Source organism: Centroberyx gerrardi, chromosome 5, assembly GCF_048128805.1.
Source record: "Centroberyx gerrardi isolate f3 chromosome 5, fCenGer3.hap1.cur.20231027, whole genome shotgun sequence".
Taxonomy (NCBI): Eukaryota; Metazoa; Chordata; class Actinopteri; order Beryciformes; family Berycidae; genus Centroberyx; species Centroberyx gerrardi.
Genome location: NC_136001.1, coordinates 24949221 through 24958683, shown reverse-complemented (window position 1 = coordinate 24958683; position 9463 = coordinate 24949221). Strand labels below are relative to the sequence as shown.

General features: G+C 40.9%; 1 protein-coding gene across 1 annotated transcript; it reads left to right on the top strand.

The window, feature by feature from the left end:
- Positions 1-516: 516 nt before the first annotated feature.
- Positions 517-8840, top strand: LOC139907932 (rac GTPase-activating protein 1-like). The gene is made up of 17 exons (XM_071894458.2): positions 517-639; positions 1070-1178; positions 1774-1976; positions 2380-2534; positions 2996-3065; positions 3588-3641; positions 3850-3927; positions 4153-4267; positions 4416-4564; positions 4725-4889; positions 5002-5097; positions 5275-5473; positions 5653-5758; positions 6068-6200; positions 6371-6479; positions 6859-6967; positions 7242-8840. Exons 2-17 carry the CDS (start codon positions 1094-1096, stop codon positions 7315-7317), a joined length of 1902 nt encoding a protein of 633 aa, XP_071750559.1. The 5' UTR covers positions 517-639; positions 1070-1093; the 3' UTR covers positions 7318-8840.
- Positions 8841-9463: the final 623 nt, after the last annotated feature.

Below are 9463 nucleotides of genomic sequence, written 5' to 3'. Positions count from 1 at the left end.
TTAAAAAAAAAAAAATTCAGTCTACATATCTAAGTTAGTGATATTACTATTAGAGTTAATATACAAGTTATAACTTAGAAGCTGACAATTCAAAGACTGACCAAATGTTTTCATGTCAAGGCCCTCCAAGTAGATGCTTTAAACCACAGACCCCACTTGATAAAGATTATGTCCCAGGGAACCCTGTCTATCTGTCTATACTGTAGGTGAAGCGATAACATGGGTCATTATTATACATTCTCTCCGAGTGCTGATTTCTAGTGAATGATATAGCCTACATTATATCATTCCCTAGAAGTTAGCACTAATATATAACACAATAGTGATATTAAACAGGTTCTCGTTATGCTAAGGAACCTGTGGAACCCGCTCAAGGACTCCTGGCCAAAAATCCCATCCATGCAGTTACAACCCCGGATATGCGGGGGCGCCAGAGTGCTCCACCACCCGCCAGCGCAGACGTCGAAGAAGAAAAGCGGCGCTGATTTTGAACTTTGGAGCAGAAGTAGTGTACAAGTTTTGACAGACAGGTGTGGCTCTCTGGGCTCATGTTGCCAAGGAATTGGAGTATCTACACTAAAATAGGACGCCGGTCGCGTTACATGTCAGCCACACTATCACAGGAGAAATACTGCACAGGTAACTTCAGTGTATTTTATGTTTTTCTTGTTTAGCGTAACGTTAGATAGGTAACGTTAATGTTAACGCCAACTAGCTAACGTTAACGTTAGCATGCTGATAGCTTCATGGGAGCAGTTAACCAAGCTAGTCAAACTCTTCTAAGTACAGCAATGCACAGGGATATAGGAAAATTTATAGTAACACTGATTTTGTAGGGAAATAATGAAAACTCTTTAAACTGTTTTTTCTATACATAGTAAACAAATATAACGTTAGAGGACACGGAAAACATTGATTCTTGATTCATTGATCTCCGGACTGAAAAGATGTCCGTTTTATTTCCCACGCTTTAGCTGAGATGTAGATCAACGCTAACAGCAAAGTATGACCCAAAATATTGTTCAGCCAACTCGCCCACTTCTCCCTCCTAACCTAATGTCAACCGTAGCTAACCTAGCTACAGCAGGGCACCATGGAGTCGTCTGTGCTGAACCTGCACAACCAGTTCCAGAGTCTGAGGGCCCATGTGGACGTCCTGAATGAGGGCATTGAACCACGTAAGTTATTCCCACAGTTTGTTTCGGTATTTGTCACTTCTTCATGAGCCTGGAAGGAAAACATAAAGGAGCTACTTGTGTGGTGTAGCTGTGTGGTCTGCGGCATGGTGCTGGACTGTCTGGTATGTTGGGTGCAGTTTCTGTTGTTCCCATTCCAAAATGTATACAACTGGTGTTATGAATTATTCGCCTCAGACGTTTATTTTGTATGCAGAGACAGTATTCAGTGCAGAGCCCGTGCTTCACTGTGTAAAAGTTGACAGGGCCAGGACTACAGTCATGCTATGGAAATTGATGATGCAGCCTAAGACGCAACTGGGGGTCGAAATAGTCAGTGGGGTGCGGTCGAAATTTCCATTTCAAGTAGTCCAGATAATGGAGTTCATTTCCATTTCAATTAACAGAAAAGCCCTATTGTTCATCTAGTCACTTTACATCAGAGCACTCTTTCTTCTTGCCCCCTATCTGAAGGTATTTTGTATATTGCCATGGAAATGGAAACCATTGATTTTAGGAAACATAATACACATAACCATTACAAAGGCATGTGGACAGCAGAAGTACAAACAAACTCTTCTTCCTGTGTCTTATCCAGAGTTCATCCAGATGGCGATGAACTTTGAGGACTGCCGTAAGAAGTGGCTGCAGGCAGGCGATGAGCTGGGTGCCTGTAAAGAGGTGCTGGCTAAGGCAGAGACCGAGAGAGGAGCCCTGGAGGTCAAACTAAAGCACGCTCGCAACCAGGTGGATGTCGAAATCCGTCGGCGGCAGAGGGCTGAGGCAGACTATGAGAAGCTGGTTGGTACAACAGAGTTTACAGGTTACATAACATCACATACACCTGTCCTGCGTAGTTGTTTAGCATCAATTATGTGGCTGAACAGATCAAACTTGTCTTCCTTTGTTACAGCTAATATTGCCACTGTTTTGGTGCATAGCGTTTTAGGAAAAGCAGAGAAGCTAGGATAAATTAAGTTAATTTTTAGTTCATGCCAACAGCCAGTGCACTTAGTAATGGTTTATGCCTCACATTGATGAACATGGGTCACTGCTTGTTAAGCTATGTATGAATATTATTGCACTAATTATAAATTGGTCATTACTCCTCATAACTGAATACTGCCTGTTTCTCTACTTATGTCTGTGGGTGTGTGACTTTGTATGTGCGTACGCCTGTCCACCTGCCGGTTTGTGGGTATAGGAGCGTCAGCTGCAGCTGATCCGGGAGCTGCTGATCTCTGAGAACAACAGCAGCAGTGTCCACCTGAGTGAGGAGCAGCGCTCTGCCTTGGCCTTCCTCAGCGCCCACTCGCAGGCAGCACAGGCTACTAAAGCCAACCTCAACTCCAGCCGCAGGTCAGAACCTCCTAATCCAGTGGTGGGACAGCTAGAGGTGCACCAATACCAGTTTGTGCTCACAGACTACTAAGAATGAACACTACATATGGAATAGAGAGAGTACACATTAGACAATTTTGCCCAAACAGATTTTTTTTTGTGTCTTTGTCTTTTTTTTTAAGACTTAAGGTGTTGATTTAATAAAATGGTGTCCCATCTAATTGTATTATGTAGTTAAATATATGCAGTTTATCACAGCATCATCAAATAGCATTGTGCTTGTACTCACTTTTGGTTTCTGTAGCTTTCACTGATACCAAGGGTGAGCACCATACCAGAGCTGTAGTATACACTGTAGGCCAGGCATAGAATTCAAAACCTGTAATATTAATCCCTAAACTTGAGCTCATAATTCACCATAACATGATGTCAGTGCTGCAAACAGGTAGCTTAAGTGCTGTCTCTGATCTGTCTTACAGGTTAACCACCATTGATGAATCAGCCTCCTTGCTGTCAGACATTAGCTATGACCAAACGGATGACTCTCTGGTATATTGACCACTTTTCTTTTTCCTAGATCTTCTGCACTGTATATTAATGATAAACCACTGATTCAAGGACGCAATGCGGAATGTATTTGACATCTTACTTTTGAGTACATATGCTTTTATACCCAGAGTTTGGCTTATAAATGCAAAATAAGCTTTGTGGAACTTTCTAAACCCATTATAACTGCTTTTTCCTCCAGTTTTACAAACATTACAAATGTGAACAACCATTTACTCAGTTAAAAATATATATATATATATATATATATATATATATATATATATATATATATATATATATATATATATATATATATATATAAAAAAGCAATTAGCTGTAACATGCAGTCAGTACTTGTATCAAAAGCACAGACACAAAAAAACATAATGAGAGAAATGTCTGCAGTCCAGTAAATTACTAAACAATGCCAGTACTGGGGCAACAGTGTTCAATATGCGATGCCAATTACGTATTGGGCTTTTAAGTAGGTCTACAATGGCTGTGTCTCCTCTTGTTCTCCAGGACTGGGACTCCTCTGTGATGAGGACTGTGAGGCTGCGGAAACGGCAGAAAAGAGTGAGTAGTGCTCAGTAGTTTCTTTACTCTTTGATAAGATGCCTTCGTGGTCTTGATGGTGATGGTGAGGGGTTAGGTTTAGAGACTGTTACTGGTTTCATTCCTGTTTTTCTACACACCAACACACGTGAGGTTTGCTAGTTATTCTACAGTTTTTCAGTAGTCAAGCGATAAGAAAGTGTTTTTAAAATTACTTTTTCATCCACAGCGTTCCTCCAGAAAACTCTCTGAGGTTCCTCCACAAGCTGTGAAAAAACCTCGCTCCACTGGACGCACATCAGAGAGGGTAATACTGACCTCTGGAGCTGGCTATGCTCTATAACACTGGCATAAAAAAATATCAGTGTGTTTCTGTAAACCCATTTTTGGTCATAATGTCTCTTCATTGAAAGATCAGACAAGTAAAATAACTAGAGAGAGAAGGCAAAACCTATGTTTTTTTCGCTACACCAACTGAAATGGACATTAGTTTGCTGAAAATTGCATGAAATGTCTGTTTCTTATGATTCAGATGAATGAGTCTGTGGTTGCCAAAACCACCATCACCGTCCCTGTCAGTGGTGGTCCTGTTGAGGCCGTCTCCACCATTGAGACAGTGCACTGGACACGCAGCAGAAGGAAGAGTGGTGAGAATATCCTAGATCTTCTATTTTTGGGACCTGACCCCACTGAAACCAATTTACTTATTTTTAACAATATACTCATGGAAAATAACGGAATTAAGCTAAATTTTGCTGATTTTGGGATCTGACCAACATATGATTGTGTCTATAGCTGCTCCATCATGGGCTGATACAACCACTACTGACCAATCTGAGACGGCCAGTGAGGCTCCCAGTACGCCAGCAACAGATGTCCCACCACCATTCAGAACCCCCAGAGCCAATGGGGGAGGAAAGAGACACCAATTCATCCCCAAAACGGTATGGCCACATGCATACCATTGACTGTGAGAGTGTAGCGTTTCAAGTTTAGACTATATCTCAGAAGTGCTAGCTGGATTACCTTGTTGCAGTAAGTGTAATCTACTTGCCTTGGTCACTATCCAGACTGACTGTCCGTCTTTGTTCCCCTCACACCAAGGTGATCAAGTCAGAGTTCTGTGTACCATGTGGAAGAAGAACCAAGTTTGGTAAGATGTTCCTTCGGTGCCAGGATTGCAGGGTGGTGACCCATCCAGAGTGTCGGGACCGCTGCCCCCTGCCCTGTAACCCTACTGCCACTAGCACCCCCATCAGGAACACAGAGGTACTACACTCTATAGTGCTACATGGCGTGCTTTGACACTTTAATTTTTCAATGTTTCTTGACTATTTTCATTAAACTGTTAAACCATTTGATTGATGTGTCCTGTGTGTAGACCACCCTGGCTGACTTTGCTCCACTCACCTCCCCCATGATCCCAGCCTTGGTGATCTACTGCATTAAGGAGATTGAACACAGGGGATTACATGAGGTGAGACTGGCTTCATTCAAGCCACCGTTTACCTGCCGACTTCATGTTATGCTCCTGCCCTTTCCCCTGATGATTACACCAGATAATTTCTCTCTAATTGGTTATCTCATACATCAATACAGTATCACAAGCAGCCAACCAATAAGGCTAGGTTTCTTTATCTTTTCCTTGCCACAGGTTGGCCTGTACCGGGTCTCTGGCACTGATCGCTTGGTCAAAGAGCTGAAGGAGAAATTTCTTAGAGGGAAAACTCTACCTCCCCTTAGCAAAGTAGAAGACATCAACGTCATTACAGGTGTTCTCAAAGACTTCCTCAGGAACCTTCCAGAGCCGCTGCTCACCTTCCACCTCAACAAAGCCTTTATGCAGGCGGCAGGTTAGTTCCTGAGATATTAAATTAGTCACCTATAGACTAATTTATAAGTGACTAGAAGAATGAGTGTCTGAATTGTCTGAATGTAATAGTTAGTTAACATATGATTGTTATTCTTCCTAAGAACTTGGCTTTAAATTGAGTGGTTATATGTGTATCATATAATTGGTCTTAATTTGCAGAAATCCAGGATGATGGCAACAGTCTTGCCATGTTGTACCAGACAGTCAGTGAGCTGCCCCATCCCAACCGAGACACTCTGGCCTGCCTGATGATCCATCTGCAGAAGTAAGAGATTTTCATCACTGGTATGGCACTGGCACTGCAGAGATGCTAAGATGCTTTCCATTTTATCCTGTTTTCCCTCCGACATCCCCTCATTCACTGCACCCATCAGATGTGACAGGATTGATATAAATAACTATATGTGGACCAGGAGGAGTTGTGTCCAGATGCCTCAGGTTTGAGACTGGAGTGAACAAGGACAAGAGGGCATAGCTTTACGGAATTGTTACCCTCTACTTTCTCAAATGCGATACAAGCCAGCTTTTCACTCTAGTAGAGATTTAATGAAGTTTTCCTCTTTTCTGTTTCCAGGGTGTCCCAGTGTGTGGATACTAAGATGGATGTGAACAACCTGGCCAGGGTGTTTGGCCCTACCCTTGTGGGTCATGCTGTTCCTGACCCAGACCCTATGACAATCCTACATGACACCAATAGGCAGCCAAGGGTAGGGGAATAGGTTGAACTTGACACACAGAACACGAATAGTGATCCTGGACCTGTTGTACCTGTTCTTAAGTCAATGTGAAGTTTATATGGCCATGTGACGTGACCCTTAATTCAGATTCAGCGTTTCTGTTTTGATTGTGCATCCTGGATTTGTTTCTATCTTCCCAGGTGATAGAACGCTTGCTGAGTATCCCAGCAAGCTACTGGAGCCAGTATGCCCATCCAGATAATACAGCAATGGACAACGCTCAGCACATCAATACTCCAGACCACAGAGGTAAATCGCAGAAAGGAACAGTAAAGTAAACAAGATTTGAAAAATGTTGCTCCAAAATGATTGATAGCATGAGATTAAAACCAATTATTGCCATTTTTGAAGAATTGTAGGTAAGTTAAGTTTTTGGTTGACAAAAGGACACTTCCCAATTTTATAGATACTATATATTTTATAGACAATGATAAAATTCCAGTTAAGTTTTTTTCTCCAAAGTGGATATACAGTGTTTTGAAATGGAGCTCCTCATTTGTTCCATGATTCAAAGGCTCATTCTAGTCTGCTAATAACTATCAGCGAGATCTGAAGCCTCCATTCTCCAACTACTTGATAGCCTGTGTTGAACTGATTCAAGATGTATTGATCATGAATGATTCTCTAGTGAGCATGTTGGGACCAGTGACCACTCCAGAGCACCATTTGATGACCAAAACGCCCTCCTCCAGCTCGCTGTCCCAGCGCATGAAGCAGACCCTCTCCAGCACCACCATGTAAGCGTGCACACACACACAAACACACACACACACACAAACACACACACACACACACACACACACACACACACACACACACACACACACACACACACACACACACACACACACTGACTCACTCTCTCCCTATGGGTCCCCTCACTCAGATCATGCAAACCAGAATAAACACATGTTTTTACTTCTAAACACAAGGCTTTATAGATCTGCCAATTTTGTTTACTAAATATTATTAAGCAGAATAATTCACTATCTGTCCCCTCCTAACCTCCAGATTTGGGAGCAAGAGTAAACCATCAACTGCCTCTAATCGCCAGGTCAGCTTCTTTGCTTCTCCACAGCTGAAGTAATGGCGAAGAAAAAAAAAACTAAGAATGTACTTTTGGGTTATTTACTGCAATAACAAAATACTGTATATATTCACATAATCATGTGGGAAAACTACTGTGCAATTCTATCTTATAACAATTTTATAACACTTTTTATAACACTCTTTTGTATTCAGATATTTTAAGCAATAGTTTCCAGACAGATTTTTCCTTTGAAAAAATATGTGTGCATAATAATGTTTGATTTTTATCTTTGATTACTAATGACTTTTTATTGACTGTGGTAACATCTATGTAACTGTGACGAGGTTATACAGTTTTAATGACCAAGCAACCCACAAACCTAATCAAGGACCACTGTCTGCTATTCTGTCTTTAACACTTTCGATTGATGGAGGTCATAAACGATGCATTCACTGGTGTTTGTGCGTCTTTGGTCCTGTGGTTATAACCACAGAGACGGATGCACTCACACATTTGAAATATGCAGCTGGATTAAACAAAGAGGAAAAAAGTTGTATTATTGGCCATTCTAATAATTGTAACTTGTCTTGTGACTTGGTTGCCTTGTCATTGTCTGGGAAACTGACACCTTATTTGTTTTCATAATTTTACATTTTGTTCTATATTTATGTTGATGTTGACTGTTGTATGAAAGCAGATAAGGTATACAAATCATGACAATTTATAATCCCTGATCATTTTTTTTTTACAGTCATGCAATGCATACACTAATACTGAATGGGAATTATCTTGCCTTTTGCACTGTATCTGTGGAACTATCTGTGTAATGTATTTCTGCCTGAGAATACATACCACAAGAGGTTGCCATTGCACCATTTTCGATATGCTAGCCTTAGCCTGTGAAGAGGATTTATTTTATGTGCAGATCCAGTGAGTATTACTGACACCCCTTATGTTGGTCAATCAACAATCATGTGAAATTTTATTAAAGGGGAATACCACTCAATTTAGAAATGTGTTATTCCTATGGCTGAGGATAGCCTAGTCAACATTTTACTACTGCCAGTAACCAGAAACCTGAGACTCAGATCTGTGAGGTCATCACAATAAAATCTGGAGCTACTCCATAATTTATGAATGAAATACTTATTTTACTGGATCCACACAATGTTTGGTTTTTTTTCCAATTACATTGAACATAATGAACCAGACTCTTTACCTTCTCTCTGCTGCTGTCACAGTCACCTTTATCAACTCCAGATTTCACATATTGATGACTTCACAGCTTCACGTCTTAGTTCTTTAGGGGAGGATTGTTCCTGTTGACAAATATTAATTCACAGTATTTACTCATAATACCAAATTCAATATGTTATGCTAGCTAATAGGGAAATGTGCATAGTATGGGATTTAAGACTCCTCTAGTGCTTTATTGTATGATTTTTACATTACATTTATTACATTATATGGCTCCATTTCTGTAATGAAATATTGTCTGCCTAACTGATGTCGTTAGTTGCACTGATAATCATGTGGACTGAATTAAGATTCATTCCTTTGCTTGAGCTCAAATAAGATCATACAAAAGTCCATGGTTGGGCTAAAAATAAAACATCAAAAGACTTGTGCTTTTGTCTTAGTGGGTGTTGTTCATGCATGAGATGGGCATGTGGGGCAGGGAACCCTGCAGTAATTGTGCAGGAGATCGGGGCACAGAGCATGTGAAGCATACACGCCATGTATGGGTTTTGTTACCACTAATTCAACCAAAAAAAAAACCTAACATCTGGACATGGATTAGTGTTACCCTATTAACTGTGAATATGATGTTATTAATGCCACATTCATGCAGCCTAAAACCTCATTCATGTTTAACACTCTTCATCTTCATTTTCCTAGTGTAAATTGAATGTTGGCCATTGTCATTCAAGATCTTCCTCACTGAAAGGGCGAGAGCACACCGCCAGTTATTCCAAGACAGGCATGGCACTGAATGATAATGCAATTTGGCTCATTGTTCCAATAGTCATTACAGCTATCTCCATAATCTATTGGGCTGAGTGGGCAGGCGATGAGGTCCAACATTATTATGAATTAAAGCAGGGATCATTTATACATCTTATAGTTATTCCATTAACAGTTACTGTGGAGAGAGCTAAGCCAGACTGAACCCATTGACATACATTTTATACGGCCTCATTCA

Excerpts from the sequence above, each read along its gene's own strand:
- LOC139907932 (XM_071894458.2), top strand. The coding sequence starts at position 1,094 with ATGGAGTCGTCTGTGCTGAACCTGCACAACCAGTTCCAGAGTCTGAGG. Across the intron at positions 1,179-1,773 it reads GAATGAGGGCATTGAACCAC|AGTTCATCCAGATGGCGATG; the intron begins GTAAGTTATTCC and ends TGTCTTATCCAG. Across the intron at positions 5,759-6,067 it reads CTGATGATCCATCTGCAGAA|GGTGTCCCAGTGTGTGGATA; the intron begins GTAAGAGATTTT and ends TTCTGTTTCCAG.